This window comes from Melopsittacus undulatus, chromosome 6 (assembly GCF_012275295.1).
Source record: "Melopsittacus undulatus isolate bMelUnd1 chromosome 6, bMelUnd1.mat.Z, whole genome shotgun sequence".
Lineage (NCBI taxonomy): Eukaryota > Metazoa > Chordata > Aves > Psittaciformes > Psittaculidae > Melopsittacus > Melopsittacus undulatus.
This window is the reverse complement of record NC_047532.1, coordinates 81,289,734-81,311,365: the sequence shown is the minus strand read 5'-3', so window position 1 is coordinate 81,311,365 and position 21,632 is coordinate 81,289,734. Positions and strand designations below refer to the sequence as shown.

Here is a 21,632-nt window from a genome sequence, read left to right as displayed (position 1 = left end):
ACTTTTCTTGTACTCACTGGAAGTACTTATGTAGGCAAATACTATTGAGCCCTGGCAAAAGTGGGAAAATCTGGGCTTCTCTGATGCATGGGTTTATTATTAACAGAACCCTCAGTTGCTCAAACCCCACGAAATGATTTCAACCAAACAGTCACACCACTAGTCGGAGAAAGGCACACATGTGATAAAGGAGGAGAATGAAAAAGCTCATTGACGTGTTGATCTACAGCTGATAAGGAAAACAAAAACCCACTTAAAACAAACAACAGTTGAGTTCCAGTCAAAGCCTAAAGCAGCATCTGGTTGCTTTTCTCCTTCAGTATCAAGAAGATGTTTGCAACGATGCTGAAGGTGCTTGCAACGATGCTGAAGGTATTTCCAATTCTGGCCATCCTTACTGGTAAGTAAGAATAACAAACTGGAATAATGGAACTTGTTGAAAGAAGAGTGCAGGTGAATCTGACTGGCAAACTAGGAGAACATTCAAGGTTCATTTTAGGATGGAATGAAAATCACGGCTAGACTGCTGTGCCATGTTGTGGAAATCAGCGAGCTGAGCACTCACTGGAAAGAGCTTTTGGTCAAGAACTGAGTTTTAGCTTTGATAAATGAATGCTTTGCTCTAATGCCAGGAAGAGGCAAAGATCTCTCACATGGAGACACTGGGGTCTTTCAGGTGTTTTGAGGTTAGGTTTTCTCATGTTCAGCTTTTGTCTCCCTTTGATAATAACTCTGGGAAATGCTATGGATTCATGCTTGGGTTTACTTGGTCCCACCCCAACCAAAAATTTTGGGGGGGATGCTTAACTTTAAGCCGGCAAATAATACCTGAAGTTAAGTGAGAACATTGTACTTTGTGGAATTTAGGAATTATATGGTATATTGAAGATCATGTATTATTCATGTTTCAAGGACATTTCATCATGCTAAGCTTTATTTTCAATATATACAGAAGCAGACATTTGAAGTCTGATGTTTCATGGAGATGAACAGCCGCTGTATTCACTAAAGAAAATGGAAGTTAGTTCCCACAATTTCAAGATGGAATTGCTTAGTTTAGATGCCACAGAAATATTTTAAATAGCTGTTCCTGGTGTTTCAATGTTCTGTTTCTCTCACACACATAAACCCCAGAGATTTTTGCCTTAGAAATGAGAAGTAATTCAGAGTTAGTACCCATACTTCTTAAATCAATGTCCTCTAAGTTTAAAATCTGGATTCACAACTAGGAGTGTGTCTGTACTGATGGGAACTGACTGGGGGTTTCTATAGTGTCTAGGAAAAGATCAGCAAACATGGATTTAATCCATGAGCGTTAAAATCTGCATGGGACTCCAGTGAAAGCAGACAATTCCCAGTTAACTGCGATGACTTTCTCTGTAGCAAGGAAACGGTCTTACCATAATAGTGATGAGTAAAAGATACGGATCAATTTTTAACAAGTTATAGTCTGTTCACACTGGCTTTTTCACTGAGTTACTTCTTCCTCATGTGCTTTTTTCATTTACATCCTGTGTGTATGAAATGAGGTTACAAGTTTGAAACATTAAACAGTGAACTAAACGCAAAGCAAAACTCTCATTAACTTCCGTGATGAGAGGAAAGGCTCCGTGCGTCCAGTTCACTCCATGTTTAGTCAAAAGCTCCATCTTGCAATTAGTGATGGCTTTAAGTAGCTTCACTGGACAACAGAAATTTGATAGGGTTTGGCTTTATATTTTTACTATAGTTTCAACTAAATGTATTTCTTCAAAATATATAGCTTCATGGAAACGAGAATGCTTTGTGGAGTCACGTCTGCTAAAATCCATTCATTTTCCTGGAAAAGCCAGGTTCTGTGGCACTCCTGACTCCAAAACCAGAGAAGGATAAATGAAATACGTGGAGCAGACAGCTGGAAAATGGAAATTTCAGTAGAATGACCTTGTGCTGAAAGACCATAGCTTTAATCCTGCAAAGACTAGAAAATAAATACATGTAAACCTGGCCAGAATTCTCTGGCCGCCTCTGATTCTTTAAGCTGAGAACAGTGAACTGAGATATCTGAAATATTATATGGCTTTTATATTAGATCTCTGTGGGGATTAAGCTACTGTGAATTCACAGGACAAGCAGGATTTACAGCCAGCACTGGGTTCCTCTCTGTCCCCAAGGCAGGTTTAACACATTTAGGTCAATCTCCAGCCATCCCTGTGGGGCTGTCTTCACATATAATGTAAATCTTGCTGTAGTTTAAACCCGCTAGTTCTCATCCTACCAACCACTAATCTGGAAAGTACAATATTCTCTTCTTCCTTGCAGTTAGTCTTTACTAAGCCATCAAACAATGAACAGATTGAAGCCATCAAACAAAGAAAACAGACCCCAAAGAGTTCTGACTCTAGGTTCAGATAGGTTTGCATATTGTAGCAACTAATGGATCTGCAAGATTTACATGGTTAAAATGCCAAAATAGATTATATGTATTTTTTAAACAGTGTTTTCCCTCATAGGCTGATAATTTGAGAAAAACACTCTTTCAGTATTACTGGAGGTTCTGCTTCAACTCTCAAAAACAGCACCCAAACATAAGATGCATAGATATCTTATTGAGAATATTCCATGTGTTTTGCCTCTATCATTCATATGTGCAATAAGCCCATGTAAAAATTATTATTATAACATAGAGTTCTCACTTTGCCTGTTTTGCATAGAAAGCTCCAACAGACTCATGTTTTACATCACACTCAAAGGAAATATATTCTCCGTCAGCATCTTCAGGTGGTAGCTTTAAAACCAGGCTTGGTGATCTTGAAAAACCCTGAAATTCAGACTGATTCTTCTGACAGCTCTTGCTGTGTTGCCATAAGTCACTATTGTTAGTAACTTATATGGAGGAGAGAAACAGATAAATCTTGTAAGATGGTGTTTGATTCCTTTCATTAATATGACTGTGTAGCCAAGACTGATCACAAAACTATGGGAAAGGACTCATATGTTATGTCTTCTCCCTTTCTGCTTTGAGCACAGCAAAAAGGGTTGATCAAGTTATCACAGAATTTCTCACAACCCACATAATAAAAGCAGTTCCAGAAAGTGTAGTCTCATGTTTTCAGTGTAAAAGCATTAGAAGAACAGTTTCTGCATGTAAGCCCTAAAAACCTAAAGAAAAGCAAAGTAGTTAGCAAAAGCAAAGTGCTGGGTTCCAACATGGGGGACCCACAGTGCCATTGACTCCAGTTAGAATGTAAGAATGCAAGAAGAGGCAACACTAGGAGATGGTGATCCACCGTAAAGGAGATCAGACATCTAAAGGAGTAACTGAAAAAAAAAGAAGGGTTAGAAGGATATAGAAGGGCTCAACACAGCTGTTAGTGCAAGTTGCAGGAGAGCACTGCAAGTGCAGGAGAAAGGTTTGGGTTAGCCACAGGCACTGAGTAAGCAGACAAGTCTCTGCAAGCAAGAGCAAGTATGTAAAAACATACATTCCAGAGTATTATTTGTTGTAAGGGCACAGGTAACTGGAGGATTTACTTGCTTATTAGCTTTTACCCACTCCCACCTTGACATCACTCAAAGGCCCATGGAAAGTGTACTGAAAAGAAGGGTTTCCTCGGGTTTCCTCGATGGCACAGGAAGTGCAGTGCTCCTGCACAGCTCCCAGGGTCTGGTTGATGGCTCCTCACCACACTTACTGCCCACAGGTCACGTCAGCGGTGTTGTGGTGACCGTCCCTCAGAAGATAGTGAACGTCACTACAGGTGGCAATGCAACTCTCCTCTGTACATACACGAGTTCTGGATCGCTGGGAAACTTCTTTATCCAGTGGAGCTTTTACAGTGCCAAAGAGACCCAACTGCACACCGTAAGATATTTATTTATTATTATGATGAAGTTATAATTAAGATATCATTAAGTCTTCAATGAATCTGATTATGTTTAATAGTGTTATCCTCACCACAAACCAGGGAGGGAGGTAATGCTGGTGTTCCCTTCCTAAAGACAAAGGACTAGGGTGCAATGAAATTTAGAGGCAGATGCACAAAGTTATTTAGGTTCCCTAGTCCTACTGGCATGCCTGAACTGCTTTGGAAACTTACGAGAAGGTACAAAAGGGATTCAGATGCTCAAACAACTTTCTCCAAGTCACACAGGAAGCATGAAGCCGAGCAAAGACCAGGTGTCCAAAACACACAAGAGCTTCAGCCCCTGTGCCAGCTCCCTTTTCCCTTGTCTGGCAGACATTTCCTGCCATTGTGAAGTCTGCTTTCCTTTCAAGGGTAAGATGCCCTTGACTATGACAATGTGTCCCCCATTCCAGGATCAAACAAGAGCTCCTTGTCTCAGCCACTATGGTTACTGTTTAGGTGCTTGGTAAGAGCAGCAGTACACAACAACAGGTTACCAGCACAATGTGAGCAGTGAGTGTTTTGGCAGGACTATAGTAAGTTGTCACATGTGCCATGGCAAACTTGTGTTGGCATTTTGCGGCATCCCATGGGTGTCACTGTGGTAGCACAATAATTACAGATCAAAGGCAAATGTTCCCTGCCCTTCCGGAGACCAAGACGCAATAGAGCCAAACAGAATAGGTTGTAGTATCAGCACAAAGGCAGCATCAGGACTGTGAAGAACACCAGGTACTGGACAGCTACATGGTGTAACCACTGCCCAAGCCTCTCAGGTGTTGTAAAGGTCTTGTAGAACAGTCTGGTCTGCCTGGAGGGAGTCAGGGACAGGATGTGTAACTTCCTACACAGACTCAATACTGCTCAGATTTCAAGAGCTGACCATTAATCTGATATTTTGGTGGGCAAATAAGTCCATGAATCTCACTTGCATCATAACCTGCAGGGTAAGAGCTCCCATTATGATTTGCTCCTCGTAACTGCTGAGCAATCAGCAACCCCTTCCTTTCTAAGAGGAAATGACGACTAGAAGTGTTACTGCATCCTTGAAGATGACAGTGATTTTTTGGCATGCCCTGGTGCCGGGCTTGTGCCTGTCAGACATTCAGTCCCTTTTCTCTCCCACTGCTTTTATCCCATTGATAACATTTGTTTGAACCCTCCTGCCTGGTGTTATATCTGAAAGGTGATACAAAGAGATCTGACTCAGAATAGTGTCACAGTCCACACTGAAGATATTCTCATCATGTTCACCAATTTCCTAGTAATATTATGTTAGGAGGTTTGCCACTGCTGATAGAGTTATACCTTCTATTTGACTGATCAATTATACAGAATTAGGCTGTCTGTAATTTGCAGAATGAACAGGATGTAATGTACTTGGCATTGAATAGCAATAACTAGTACGTAAGAAATAGCAGTTTAACATAAGACAGAACTGCTCAGTACATCTCAGATGAAGACTGTATCAGTGCTACATACAAACACTGGGCCCATCCCAGATTCTGACTCTAGGTGAATGCCAGACCGACACATGCACACCTTGCCTGACTAATTGTATGAATAGCCATTACTCATCATTCACTTATTTCAAGCCTAAACCATTTTATTAAATGAAGAATTATTCATGAAAGGGTGGTAGTTGCAGGTGTCGTAAGTTGTACATAGTACAACATGTTGTAATTTTGATCCGGTATGTACCTCATACATTTCAATCTCGTGTTCAGGTGAGAAGTACAGCACTGAGACAGGCACAAGCCCAACTTCTCCAGATTTGGTTAGAGTCTCTCTGTTTCACTTGTGTCAAATTTTCCATATTGTAACACAATAAGTGCAATAATTTTTCTGGTCATAAACAAGAGAAATAAGCAAACTGTAGTTGCAAGTAGAGGGAGAATCAGACAGTTTCAAGTGATCCAGGAGGGGAAAACCGTTCACAGACTGTGATCAATGATGAAAAAATACCCCCTGAGGATCAGAACCATAAAATCCTGTGGGTGGTTCAGAATATGCTCAACAAGAACTAATTGATTTGAGGCTACCAAATGTTAGGGAAACCTTACGGATCAATCTCTTCCTTACTCACTCCCGGTTCAAATGGGAATGCTGTGCCTATAAGGACTGTAAGAAACACTGGTAAAAACTGCATCTGATTTTCTCCCCCTTTGAAAGTAATTTCACGGTAAATTCACTTTTACACCACAACACACATACATTTGTAATGGATGATTTGTATTTTCATTAAATGAAGCAGGCTCAGTCTGGAAAGGACACGGGTTAGTGACTAATCCCACTCTCCCTTGAACATGGAGGCAGCATTTTCTTTTGCTGCAGCAGCAGTTATCCTTGGCTCACATGCCCAGCCAGGCTCAGAGGATGCCCTTCACTCCTCCTGATGTGCCTGGAGGGTGCACGTGTGCAAAGAGCTGCAGGACTCCTTTTAAAATGCTTTTAGCAATGCATTCAGTCCTGGGTTACTTGACCTCGTATCCTTTCACCACAACATGGCAATTCCTTCCTATTTTGAACCTATTCACAATAAAATCTGATGATGTGAGCACTGGGAAGAAAGGACTGTGACTGCTTCTGGGAAATATGGTTTAAGAAATAACACAACACCGCTGAACATGAAATTGGATTTTCAGCTTCCCTCTGAACCCACTGCAATACGAGGTTGCTAGTTCTGTTTCAGGCTGGTGACTTGTGTGACTTTCAGAAAGGATTGAATGATGAAGGCACACATGTGCTGCTACAAGTTTAAACAAAAAAGTAATCTCTCTTCCTGCAAACCTGCCTTTGCCCTGGTTGCTTGGCACATAGCTGAAGTTGCACGCTTTGTTCCAAGTAGGAAATACATGGATGGTAATGGAGGAGATTGCCAGCTTTGGCTTTCGTTGTTTAAATACTAAACGCAAGTCAAAAATATGTTTAATGTGCTGGTAAGATGACAAAACTGACTAAATTTAAAAGACTTGCACCATATCTATAGAGTATCAGAGCAGTAGCTGGCATTTTAAATGGGATAAAATAATCAGATTCTGAAATGTCATCAACAAGCAAACAAACAACTACTTCCTTATAAATAGAACATATTTTCCCTGGAAAAAAATTATGGAAAATTCTGGTTCCATTTAAAATTTGCCCTTTTTTTCAGCAACTAAATGGAAAACATTTTCAAATTCTATTTTTTAAAGTTGAAAATTTCTGCCAGATATTTTGAAGACAGAAGACTTAAAATTATATATATATATATATATAGATATATATATATAAACTAATGCAAAAGAATACATCTTATCTCACCTGCTGCAATTTTAACTTCTTAACATCTTAATAAATGCTAGGTGTCTTGATGACCATGTTATTCACATGGGCAGTATATTCTCAATAATAAGATTAAGGAGAAGGGATGTTCTCCACAACAAATATAGGGAAGGAGGAATCTTGATTTTAATAAATCATGTTTATGTAGGTAATTGAGAATATGTCTCTTTCTCTCTATAGTGGCAGCAAGTAATAGAGAAACCTATGGAGTGTTAGAATTAATTAAGGCAAATTTGTGTCATTACGATACCTTTGGCTTGAAGAACATGAGGGTTAAATTACTAGATTTTAGGATATAACATATAATAGGCACAGAGGCCATTTTCAATAACTTCTTTTTTACTTTTTAATAAGAATATCAGTATTTTACTCTGCTCTTTATGTTACAGGTTTTGCAGAGTTTTGAAGTACGTAAGCTCAGGTACAGTCCTGTCTGGAGTGCAATCAGTAAGACCAGGATCAGGACTAGTGCCAGTGATAATTTAATGTCCCAGAATATTCAGGACTAGATTTTACCCTGCCTCAAGGTGAGGCTGAGCTGCACATCAGTTTGCAGTGCTGCTGCAGGTCTGCCTCCCAGCACTGGCTTTGTGAAGCTGGCTGGTGTCTTCTGCTGTTTGTTCTGGCAATTCATTTCCTGTTCCGCACTGCCCACCTTACACAATGCTGGTGCAGGTGTTCAACACTTGTAAGTCATGGCAGTTACACCAAGAGGATGAAACACCACAAACAGGCTGCTTACAGACAGGATGGTGAAAAGGGAGGCAGCAAACAGAGGAATGGCAGGTGTTCAGTGCTGCTTTAAAGGCAGTGCAGCTATAAACAGTGTATGTATAGAATGTAGAATATATAGTGTATGTACACAATGTAGAATATAAAGTGTATGTATAGAATGCAGATCTTTTTACTGTTCGGAGCCTATCTTTGCTTTTTTTCCTGAGAATTTTCTCCACTGCAAGTAATTCTCCTCATTTGAATTATATAATGTAAATATCAACTCATGAAAAATAGGATGCCCTATGTATTTTAACTTTTTCTTCTTGCCATGTACCCCTTTGCAACCTGTCTTTTTAATGATAAACTTCAGTTTTAAAGAACAACTCCCATCTAAAGATCTCGAGAACTTCCCAAAACTGAACTATATTTTATGTATAGGCAAGCTGAGGCAAACACTACTTATTCTGCTCACACAGGGTAAGAGAGTAGATCACAGGCTGGCCTGGCTCATAAGGTAAAGTCTCAGCTCCTAAAATCTACATGTGTGCTTCAGTTCATGCTCTGAGTCACTTGGCCACCCTCGATGTAAAGCACCTAAGTAAATGTTTGAAAGACTGAAGCCTGCTATTGACTCTGCACAGGCGAGGCTACAGCTTTGCAAAGCCAAATACAACTCCTGAACCCAACCAGGGCCACACCTGGAGCCTCCAGCCTGGGCCACCCACAGTTAAAAGTAAGTGAAACTATCAGAAACACTGCCTGGCCACCCCAGGTAGGCCCAGAGCAGAATTCTGGACTGAAACTTTAAATTCACTAGATGAGTAAAGATCATGAATGAATGTTACTTGTAAGAGAAACTGAACTGTTCATAGACCTCTCATGAAAATGTTCTCTAAAATAAGGCAAGCTTGAAAGCACAACTGTGTCTGCTTCCTTCACCCTGAAACCCCGAATTCAGATCACCAGCAGTCCCAGTGCCAGCACAGTTCTGCTGCCCAGCGCACAGCAAGGCACAGGCATGGGCACTGGGCTGACATGTGAGAGCCAGTGGCCAGTCAGCCCTGTAAGTGTGGGGCTCCCATATAAACTTGAGCAGTTCCTGACACCCCATCACATGCTGTCAGCCACAACCAACCAAGATCATGTACTGCAGAGGCTGTTAGTGCTGCAAGGGACACTGGCTTGGGGGCAGAACAGTCCATTAGAGTCCATGAGCAAAGACGAGCCTGTGCAAACCACCTCCTGAAGCAGAACAGGAGGAAAACTTCCTGGAAAGGCCACTCTGATACATGGGCATTTCTTTTTGCCTAGAGGTGATGTTTATAATCAAGTTTCATCTAGCAGTTAGATGACTGAGCAGGCACTTCAAAGGAAAGCTGCATGGAAAGCAGAGGCAACGCCTCCAAGGCAGAGAAACGGAGATGCTGTTGCAATGTCACTGCAGTCAGAGTGACACCCTGGATGTCAGTAGGATTACTGTGGACTGTCTGTGGTTCCCTCTGGCACAGGGGTGACAGTCTGCAGAGAAAGGATAAAATAAACTGATGTATTGAAGCAGACAGTAGTGAGAACACAAAAGAAAGTGGAGGCAAGTACAAAATGATCAGGTTGTAACTGGTGTGTTTGGAGCAAACTTTAGACTTCAATCTTAGATTGCCCAATTTTAGGTAAAACTTAGAAATAAGATTCTAGTGCATCTCTGTTAACAAGGCTTAAGACAGCTGCAAAATCTGCTGAACACGAGGCACGCTGCCACTGTGAACAGCACTGATGGTACTGATGGGGAGCTGCGTAGAGCAGAGGCTCTTTGGTTTTGGGGGAACATTTAATATCTTATTTAACTCTCAGATCAGCACATTTTTACTCAAATACAGCGTTCCCCGTGTCATGGTATTCTGAGTATGGATGAAAAGTCAGTCAGTCATTGTCAAAAGATGGTGCATGTGACAGATGCACGGGGAAGATGTAGCTGGAGATACAAGGTAAGAGAAAACATAATCCCCACAATCTTCAGGCAAAAAAAAGAGCTTAAACAGCTTCTGCTACTGTGCTACTGTGAGCCCTGTAGTCATGTTCTGGATTAACACCTCAAACCAGCACATGACTGAGATAAGCTGAATCAGACGCATCATTCAGAGTTTTTAACTCACCCTATTGTGGATTGCATTTTTCTCTATCAAAATAGTTTTGGATGTAGCTGTTGTTTTTTCCCCACAGCTATTCTAGGTGGCTGAACTAGAACCTTTAGGAATATTCTACCCAAAGGGTATCTGAAGGGCATGTCCACACACCAGGAGCCTCTGGGCTGAATGTGAGCGAGTCTGGATAGCCCCCAAAAAAACCCATCCTGGATCCTCTTTCTAGTATATAACATTTTGAGCATACAGTGGGACACTACACTGCCTGCTGAAATGGCCTCCTCTCAGCTGCCAGCTCAACGTCCTAGCCATAATCCATTCCAAACTCCCTTTGACTGCAGTGGGATTCCTGTCTCACCATGAAGTACAGGGTACAATCCAATGTAAACTGAGGTCTCATAATAACTGCTGAAGAGCAGTTACACGAAATGCACTGAGAAAAGAGTTTTGTGCTCGATGCGCTGCAGAAATTATTCACTCCTAGTTCAGCCACAAGAATGATACTGTGACAACATCAAAGTGCTGCTTCTCAAAAGTATTTTGCACCAGTTAAAGCTGCTGAATGATTAATCCTCTCAAGGCTTCTGACTCCATCCTTTTCTTCTTCTACCAATGCACAATTGTGACAAGATGCTTCTAGTCATTATCAGCATCCTCAGTTACCCATGCAAAAATCCCATTGATGCAGGACATAAACCCCTGCTGCAGTCTGGCAGATCAGAGTTGTGACAAAAATGTGTGAAAAGAAGCTGTGGATGAAAAAAGGCATTTGGGGCCAGACTCAGTCACATGACATACGACAAAGAAATCAATGCATGCGTGAGCATTTGCTTTCTTATCTAGGCGAGTTCAGAAACTGAGCCTTGGGCTTTAATTAACACTCTGAGTGTGTGGCATTTGTTCTCTAATTAGATGGCAAGATGCTTAAAGGAGTGATGAACATTCTTCTCCCTTGTTATTTTATACATTCTGTCTGTACTCAGAATTCAAAAGGAGATAAAAGCAGTGAAGTTGTTAATATTCTCCCTTGCGTTTATTGTCGAGAAAGAGACTTTAACAGTTCTTTCTCTAGTAGCTTGAGAGAATGTCAACAGAAAATTATAGAACACCCCAGTGACAGGTCTTTCTCAATGCCTGAGCTTTATGTCTCCCCTGGCAAAGATCGTGAACTGGGTGCTGAACACATCAGCCTAGAGAAACATCATCAAATAGGATGGTGTAGCTTTGCATCTGATCATGGGGGAAAGTGAGAAGGGGCTGTGGAAGGGAAGAAAGTACTGGAAAGGAAATCATGTCCTGAAACTGCCCCTCAGTCAGGAAATCAAGACTTCTGTGGAGATGAAGAGGGATGTTTGTAACATGTAATCTTCAAGTACATCTCATCTTACAGTTTTGATATCCAGATGTACGGAGCATTGTACAGCAAGATTCCTCCCACCCCCTACTCCTGGTGTCACTGCATCACATATTATGTAAATTCTGGTTTGTATTTGTCCTGCCCCAAGAAGAAAGGAACAGATGGAGCCATGTTTCTTCTAATTTACTGCCTGCTTTTTCACACACCCCCTCCACACCCTGAGGAAGATCTTTCTATAGAAGCTGTATAAAGAAAACCTGTAGGTAGGTCCCTCACTCTCTGCCAAACATCTGGCAGCCTTTGAAAATCCTCAACTCAGCCTCAGCTTTGCCAACTGTTTCCTCTGCAGGCAAGTACTCCTCTTACCACCACACTAGGAGAGGAGCAGCCCTCCCACAAGTCAGGCTAAAGGAGAAGGAAAGGACGTGATTTCATGTACCAGATCCTTCAGAACTGGGGACACAAACAATCTTGTCTCCAGCATCTGGAGCACATAGAGATTACTGAGATTGTCTTTGAAACAAGTATGATCATTCCCAATTCCCGGTCGTGATTGTAACTCAGGTTACAAATGGGTACATGAATAATTGTCTCAACTGTTTTGGGAGTCTATGAGCCCAAATCTTTTTCTTGGTTTCAGCAGAAACTGACTGTGGAAATACAGAGAAAACTGCCTGAGAAAGCCAAGGAAGATGCCCTCTGACATTAGTGGCTTTAGGCACTGCCTGGCCCACAGGCTGCACGCCCAACAGAAATGCAGTGCTTTGGAAGGTCATGGGGACCCTTTCTGGGGAATTCAGCTGTTTTACAGAGACTGGTGTTTCAGATGGTGGAGTTATTAGGGACAGCATTTTGAGGAGTGATAACCCTAACCCAATCTTCTCTGTCAGTTGTTTCATTAGTCATCCAGGCAGCTGCTCCCATGAAGTGTAAAAAACACCATTACATAAAAACTTGCCTGAGCAAACTAACTGGTAAGGAGAAGCAGCAAACATTACTGCACCCTCAGTATTGTTTTTACACTGGTAAATCATCAACTTTACCAGAGCTGCTCATGATTTGCTTGAGGACATAAAAAGCTTATTTTTTTCAACAGAAACAAAGCAGATCTCTTACATATTTATTTTTTTACATTCAAAATGTTGCACTTTAAATCTATTTATCACATTAAAATAAAAAGGCTTCCAGGAAAATGCTGCCATTGACTAAATTTACAGCTCTCCCATACAGACACTTTAGGGACATTTTAGGTAAAATGGAAAGAAATGTCAATGAGATGTGTATCTGTACGAGGGAACATTAGCTGTCAGTTGCCCCCCCTAAAAAATCTTGTATATCTCCAACAGAAAACAAGATTTTTACTGTTGAAATGGAACAGAAACGTTTTTGCAGTGATTTTCATTTCAGCTTTTTGAAAGCCACAAACATGAGCTTTCAGGGACATCATAAAAGCACTTTGAAAAAAGGTTTAAAATATCCATTTTGAGTGTATCGTTTAGAACGGGCTATGAATTCACAGCCAGTTAACTGAAATATATTCCTCTTACATTAAATCTCCTGTGTACATAATCCAATCATACCTTTGGGACAAGATATACACTCAGTAATTAATCACAACATTACTCAGCCTTTTTGGTGTTTACCACCTTCCTTCAGGCAACAAACTCCAGAGCTAGCAAGATAAACATCATACAGGAAAAGAAGAACAGGCAGGAGCCTGCAGAGAGACTGAAGGTGTTTCCTTAAGATGTTCCACTGCCTTTATGTTCATAGCTGGGAGAAAAAAACCCCACAAAACAAAACCCCAAACAGAAAGATTCTGTTTAAATCCATGAAGAGAACAAATACTTTCTGCTGTGTTGACACCTGCCTCAGATGTAACAGTGAACACAAAATATTTTCTCTGCATGCATTCGGACAGGAAGAGGGAACACAGGGGATTCATTTTTCAGTGTATTGTATGAGGGCTTAGGCACATAATTCCCCCTGACTCCAGATCAAATATACTAAGGAGCACTTGCTCTTCCCTAATGTTAATGGCATCCCCTGACTGCATTCAAGATTTGTAGTGCCAGTCTTATTTCCCAGGAACATGTGCTATAGCTAAGTTAGCACTCAGGGCTATTGCTTACTCTCACACAAATCCCAGATCACTCTGAGGTAGACCATGAAGTATTTAGCCCCTTTTTCCAGTAATCAGGCCTTTTAGTAGGATATAATGGGCCTCCCTCTCCTCTCATGCAAGTCACATATTACTTCAGTTAAGTCATTGCACAACTTTATTTCACATTAGTGTGAAGAGCGCATGAAAGCTCTTTCTCTACCCCACTCAAACAGATGCAATTGATCGAGAGGAGATACAAATCCAGCCCAGTACTGTGGAGATCTATATAGGAATCTCAGTTTAAGAGGAACCTGAAATCAGAACTCACGGTTCTTGTAACTTTGGACTCTTGCAAGCAATAGTGTATTGTTGGTCATACTTGGATAAATGTAGAGTGAGACAAGCATGGCCAGTGTATTTTTGTAATTACAGGTAGATCAGTTTTTTGATAAGTGATTTGCTTAAACCAAACCCCTTATTCTGAACACGTTTCTTCCTTGGGGAATACAAGGGTGTGCATCCAGACTCCAGTTTTGCAATAGAGGTGCAATATTTTGCAGATAGACATTTGCGAAGCATAAAATCAGTCTCAAAACTGATGACATTGCATGCAGACAATGGGGACTGTCTATCCAGAGTCTATCCAGTTGTTCAGCACACTTTCCAACCTAGCCTATCACTGTGCTCACACTGCACCTCTTATGGCTCCTCAGTACAATCTTCAGTTTCCCACATGTTGGAGAGGCAGTGTGTAGCTTTAGCATTCAGAGCCCTGCATCAATTGTACCTGGTGTTTATAATCCTGGGGCAGGGAAAGATAAAGTCTGGCAAAACTGCACTTGAGCTGGGGCCAAGCTACAGTACTGGAGCTGTTGGTGCTGTGCAGCCGGGGTTCTGACCTTCATTTCAAAGCCTTATCATCGCATAAACCAGCTGTGCTCTGGCAGTTTTGGGGTGTAGCTTTCCTTAAGCTAATAAAGGCTTTCAGATAACTTTGCTTAAAGACTTCAGTCAACACCGTATCAGGGTGGATAAACAGAATTAAGAATAAAATACTCTTAATTCAAAATGCAATCAGTTGCTCTGCAAAGTAAAGAAAATTACAATTCTTGCCCACAGCATCCCTAAAGGCAGGGAACTTTGACCAAAAAGGAAATCTGACACTAATTCTTAAATAGACTTAAGGCTCAAGCCTCAGGCTACCAACAAGGCTCCACAAAGAGCACAATTCAACCTCTCAGTTAACAGACAACAGGTTGAGATTACAAACTTGTGAGGCCAATTCTACTCCCACAGTGCTGTTAATTACAATTGATGCTAATGAAGTCAGTGAAATCAGTCAACATTAGACAGCAAATTTTTGCTTGGGAAGAAATGTTACATTCCTGAGAGACATTTGTCCTTGCTGTATCTATAATTCTGCAAAACATTTTTTACTGTTCAGTAAAAGGGGATTTATTGATCCCACACAGCTGCCTCTCCAAGCACTGAGGCCAACAAGTATTCTTGACTTCCACCTATGGTATATACTCAAAAACCCCAAAATAGTCCACGACACTGTCTCTGACCCTGATTACACAAACAAGGAGAACAGCATCATTGCTCTAATTGCACGTGTGATGATTCTGCTGGTGTTCTTGGGCTGTGTTTTATTGCTTCCAAATTTACTGCCAACAGATCAGATACCTTGTTTGCTCAGACCTATATCTTGTGGATTTATTTCAGTTTTGTTTGCTAGCTTCTGTATTTGGAAAGCTCTGCAGCCGCTCACTGTTTTGCGATGAGAGGTCCATTCTTGTCACAATCTTCTACTGCACCGCTTATTAATAATATCACAAACTATCCATGCTTCAATTAGTACTGCTATTCATCGTGCATGACTTGGCATTTATTCACAGAATTGTCATATAATGGTCAATAGTCTCACCTTTGTTTTTGCAAATGCATTAGTCTGTAACTGGAGTATTCACAAACAGCTGCCTACTGTCCATTTACACAAATACAAAATCCCATTTCTGAAAATGTTGTCTTTTAAAAACCACTAGAAATATAAATGTACTACATTTTTATGTCTGCTTTCTTGTGGGAGGGAGCAATAAAGGGGGTAACATTAATGGCTTAATCAGAAAGCAGGTAACATTAAGAGCTTAATTAGAAATCAACTGTATACCAATTATGAGCACCAAACAAAGCAGCAGGAACATCTCTTGCTACCAGACTAACAACTGATTCTTTATCACAGATCTATTATTATTCAGAAGGCCAGTCTTACTCCTACGGAGAGTTTAAGAACAGGATAACACCTGCAACAGGTCCAGGGAATGCATCAATAACAATCTCCAACATGCAGCCCTCAGACACTGGTTCCTACACCTGTGAAGTTTTCAGCCCACAGGGTGATGCTGGACAGAGTCAAAAATCCGTGATTGTCAATGTGCTGGGTAAGCATCTCTCCTCTCTATTGCTGTACTGTCCTTTTCCTCCCTTATTATGAAACACCAGATTCACAGTTCAATGTACATAGGACCAGAGGGAATAACAGAACTGTGATAAACAAGGCCCATGATGCAGAGAAAGGGCTCACAGATGCATTGACGCAGAGATTTTCTAAGGGCTCTGGAAGCAGGCAGAGCCTGGGGTGCCCTCTAGCTTCCAGACAAAGCAGACCTGATATCGCTCTGCAACTCCCCTTGCTTGACCTACAGTAAAATCCCATTATCCCACAAGTGGAATTCACTTCAGATTCACTTTGTGCTCTCAAAATGCTATCTCATGTCAGCAGGTAAGCAGGTATCTGGAATTAAACAGCTTCACTACATTCTTCAGATTGGAAAACAAAGTGATATTAACTTTGATTGAAATAAAAAGCCCTTTCAGTTGGGAGTGACAATTTATTTCTCCTATGAAGAATGGCTGAGAGAGTTGGGGTTGTTCAGCCTGGAGAAAAGGAGACTCTGGGGAGACCTTATTGTGACCTTTCTGTTCTTAGAAGGGGCCTATGAGAAAGATTGGGAGAGACTTTTTAGCAGCACCTTTTACAACAGAGCAAGGGGTGATGGTTTTAAACTAAAAGAGGGGAGATTCCAGCTGGATGTAAGGAAAAAATCTTTACAACGAGGGTGGCAAAATACTGGAATAGGTTGCCCAGAGAGGTGGTGGATGCACCATCCATGGAGATGTTCAAGGCCAGGCTGGAGGTGGCTCTGGGCAACCTGATCTAGATGCAGATGCCCCTGTTCATTGCAGAGGGGTTGGACATGCAATGACAACCTTTGAAGAACCCTTCCAACCCAAACTATTCTATGATTCTATGATTACAGCCAGCCCCAGCAAAGACCAAAATTTTACTCGTTTTACCTAATGTTGGTCATGGTGACTTGTGTAAATCTAGGGGGAAGCAGCATTACAGCCCAAGGGATCTGTCTCACCCCAATTCCCAGAAACTCTAGAAACTTAGTACATGTTGGATGGAAGTAGTACAAAGTCTGTTTTGGATGGAAGAAAGCAATAGTTCCACCACAGACAGGACAGAAAGGATGAAAAGCAGTAGATATTTCACTTCTTAGTAAGATAAAAGTTTGTACTAACCCATTCTAATAATTGCTTTTGTGTTGAGAATTCATACCTGATCAGAGTGATAAATCAAAGCCAATATAAGAATGTGATTACAATATCATTTGACTATCTATTAAAACATATCTTAGGCCATGTATACATACTTAAATTACTCAAATTGTCATGGAAGAGCCTTTGGTCAGATCTATAAACAAGACTCTGCTCTTGGATGGAAATCTGTAGATGGTGTTCAATTTTACATGTACAATACCAGAACTTGCTTTCCCCTCAGTATATATGCATGCCCCTCGCTTGCCCCCTGCCATATACACTTCATGTACCTGTTCTCCTTGTTATTTTACAGTCAAACCATCAACACCTTTCTGCAAAATAGAAGGAACCCCTGAAAAAGGGCATCTAGTCTACCTCTTATGCAGATGTGAGGAAGGACTGCCTCACCCTACCTACCGCTGGTACAGAGTAGCTGACAATACCCTCAAGCCTGTGACTGAACAACTCAGTACGTAAGATACAACTACTATACCATGTTCAGAATGTGGAGTTCCTTAGCACCAGTCATTTCTAACACTACATATCACATATGGTAGTTAAACCTTATCCTCCTTTTCTTATGGTCAATGTCATAAACCTGTTATTGTTGCTTAGTTCAAATCAACTGATAGCTGTCACAAACATAGGGCTTCTTTCTATTTGACTTAACACAAATTTCGTGGCATATTAAACTCTTACCTATGCCATTATTTTAAATTGCCAAAATGGGAGAAATGTTTATGCCCTTTCCAGTTCCCTTCCCTCAGAAATTTAAGTCAACTTAGAATAGCCTATTTGTTATTCAGGTGCTAAGACCTCCATTCTGAAGGTCTTCCATTCCTGTGGCATTTTCATCTATAAAGTTACACTGATAATAGTAGTATCAGTGCAGGTAAAACATCAGGCATACAGACTCTATTGCAGAGTAAGGGCCTATTTCTCATGTTCTAATACACTCCTACAGAATCCACTGTAGTAATTTTCAAGGAAGGTAAATGCTTCTTATTTAAAGAATATAAAACCCCCCAGATGAATGCATAATTGGAGACCCCTGTTTCTAATCTCTTAATAGCTCTCAGTATGACCAACTAAAGAAAATGGTTGGCCTCTACAGTACACAAACAGTAATCAGTCTCTGCTCTCTGTTTGTCACAGATCCAAACACTGGCATTCTTTACATTGGCAATCTCACCACCTTTGAAACTGGGTATTACCGGTGCGTAGCCAGTAACATCCTGGGGAACAGTACCTGTGAGCTTGACCTAACTACGAACTGTAAGTTTCATGCATGAAAGCAATCCCATAGCTGATGTAAGACATAGCACAGTTTGCAGGAAAATGCTGTGGCAACTTTAAAGTATAGATTTTTTTTTTCCAAGTAAGAACAGAATGGGCTTTGGAGCCCTCTGGAGTTTTAATCCAGGTATGCCCAGAATTTACACTGACCTGGACAGCTGATTTCATACTGGGAGCAGGAGCTGAACCTGAATCTGACCGCAGAGCCTTTGCTGAGAACCAACAGACACTGAATTTAGAGCAGGCATGAACATTGGGTTTGCTGGGGCAGGGAGCTAACCAACTAGACAGGAGGCAGCAAAGGTCATAAAAGCACACTTCTCTTTCCTAGTGAATCTTTGGCTTCCCTCCTGGAAATCCAGCTGTCAGTCAGTTGTTCAGTTCTCTGAATCCAATTCTTTCTGCTAAAGGCTCCTCTAAATTTGCATAGGATTTTGTTATTAATACTTTTCTTAAAAAATATTTCTATATCAAGTAATCCTTTCTTCTTTGCAGATTCAGACGGTGGCATTGTTGCTGGGGCATTAATTGGAGCAGTTCTTGCAGCTGCTATCATTTGCATTATCGTTTGGGTCTTAAGCAAGAAGGCAAAAAAGACTAAGAAGAGGTCAAGTAACGAGATGCAGTAAGAATTCATTTGCTTCGTTTTAAGACAGTTATTTCTGTAAAGCACTGCTGATAATTCAGCACTGAAGTAAAATATAATTACTCTAATAATTTTGAAGGGTTAATAATGCAGGTTTTGGAAAAACTTCCAGAGTGAAAATATTTGCTTTTGTGTGACTTCTAAGCTGTTGCTCTTGTAACAGACGTTACCACTACCCTCTTTGCTATATTTATAGGCAGCTACCACTTAGCAGTATCTAAACTAGTAAAATGTTTTTTAAACCCTTCAAACTAAATGTGGCAAGTTGGAAAAACAGGTTTTAATATTTAAAAGTTAATGGTGACTGCTAATGGCAGGTGGAGGAAGTAAAACAAGGAACAGAAGCTAAAGGTTGCCTCGGCAAATGTACTGGGATTGTGCATTACTGGATTTAAACACAGAGGGCTCAATTCAGTGCTTTTTGAAATTACAGGACTCATACTTGGGGTGCTCTCAGGTGTCTCAAATGGCAGGAGACACAAAGTTTAGGCAACTGAATGGAGCCCAGAATATCCATTTCCATTCTGCTCTGGAAATGTCTTTTCCTCTGTGCTTTGGTTGCTCACTTTCTCATTAAATTGCCAATTCTTCAGAATAGAGATGATCTCATATGCTAGACTGTGTTTAGCCCCATGATGTTAAATGCTAAATGAATACATGCAGCTGAGGCCATAAAAAAAATGTATTTGTCATCTGGACCCTTCCCTGTAGCACAGGTTAAGACCTCTTGATGCAGAATTCCGCTAATCCACACCAATGGCGTGTCACTCACACACCTGCTTTCTGCTTTCAACTGATGTACATTAACATCTAACTGTGTGCTCAGATCCTAATAAATCTTACTTCATTGAACTAACCCACTAGCATCTGATCTTTTTTACATGTGAAAATGCTTAAATATTGGGGCTTGGTTTATTATTTCAGTAAGATAAATGGAATCTATACCTGTTGCTAAAAATCTTTCTCTAGATTTTAGCTTTTTCATAACTCTTTTTCTGACTGCACTCTATTTTTATACGCTTAATGGGACACCAGATCTGCATGGAATTTCACAGAAAGCTCACACCAAGCAGTGTGTTCTGCAGCCTCTCCTCAGACACTGTTTGCCAGCACTCAGTGTCCTATTCTGCTTTCCTGGTGTAGCATTTAAACATACTAAAATCCAGTTCATTCTAAGAGGATCACTTAAGCAATGATGCAATCAGTCTTATTATCTAACATGCTGTCACTCTTTCTCTCTTAGCAGCAGTGATGTTGTAGCCTTTTCATGCCTCTTGGCACAACCATAATATTATGGGGGTTACTTTAAGACAACAAAACCACAAAACCTCACTCTTTTGAAAGAATCTAGTGTAGATGGGATTTCAACATGTGAAATTACACTTCATCCTGTCTTCCTACAGAGAAATGGCTCAGAAACAATCCAATGCAGAGTATGTTCAGGTACCTAATGAAGAAAACATTCCTGCAACCACAGTTCCAACAAGCAATGCAACAAATGAATACCCTAGTGTTGATGAAACAGTCTCTGGAACACCTCAGAATGATGAGAAGCAAGAAGCAGGAAAAGAAGAAACAGCCTAGTTTTAATACAGTTTTCCGTGTCAGCTTTGGACCCCTTTATATAAAAATTGTTGTCATTGAATTAACATAAAGGCATGACTAAAACTTAGATGGGTATTTGTATTGTGAACTGCTGTGCTGCAGATTGAAAAGGGTCTGTAACACATGCACTTTGTGAATAGTTGAAGATTTGGCCTATAGGGTTCACAAAATTTCATCTATTATCTGGTTATAATTGTACATAAATATAAGTCTAAAAAAACTACCAGTCTTTTATCAGTCTAAAAGACTGTTTTGCAACCTATTTTGCAAAACTAATCCTGAAATGGGCTGGAGCATTTATCAAAGTAAGAGCTTTCCAGTCACCTCTCAGTGATGCTGTATGTATCTATACAGTTCTGAACCATAGCAGTCTTCTCCAGAAACAGTGTTAGCCAAACTTGTGTTTTCTGTGCATCAAGGACAATCATCATGGCCAATACACTGCAGTGTTTAAAGGCTCTGAATTTGCACATCAGAAGTAAAAAGAGGTTTCATCAATGTCCATCAGAGTGCAGAAACAGATGTTAAGACCTGGAACAATGATATCTGTTGTGTTTGGATTCCACTTACAGGGGAAAAAAAAGAGGCCTGGAAACTTCTACCCTGTAGCTGCCAGATGTGGAATACATTTTGTTAAGAGTGACCTCCTCAGTTTTAAAGTTCATAAGGCACCAGCATTCCAGAGTTGTGTGTTTCAGCAGTTTTGGTTTTCAGTTTAATGGAACTAACATTCAGGTACTCAGTTCAGACATCAATTGACTGGTTTCCAGACAACAGGACCTGGAAATCTAAATCTCTTACAAGGCTTTTTATGACAGGCACAGAGTATCAGATTCCTCTTGACATACAGATAGAGCTGTTTTCAAAACTTAGAAGTTAATACTGCTTGCTGTACAACACACTAGTTTTTACTGCTTCCTCTGCCAGAGATGATTTAAATCTATCTCCAGGC

The 21,632-nt window shown here is 40.7% G+C and overlaps 1 protein-coding gene across 1 annotated transcript; it reads left to right on the top strand.

Annotated features, from left to right (window-relative positions):
* The first annotated feature begins 363 nt into the window (after positions 1-363).
* VSIG1 (V-set and immunoglobulin domain containing 1) lies at positions 364-20,659 on the top strand. The gene is made up of 8 exons (XM_031048280.2): positions 364-400; positions 3,684-3,844; positions 9,803-9,910; positions 15,770-15,968; positions 17,447-17,602; positions 18,289-18,408; positions 18,925-19,054; positions 20,479-20,659. The coding sequence occupies exons 1-8, from the start codon at positions 364-366 to the stop codon at positions 20,657-20,659; spliced, it is 1,092 nt and encodes a 363-aa protein (XP_030904140.2).
* The last annotated feature ends 973 nt before the right edge of the window (positions 20,660-21,632 follow it).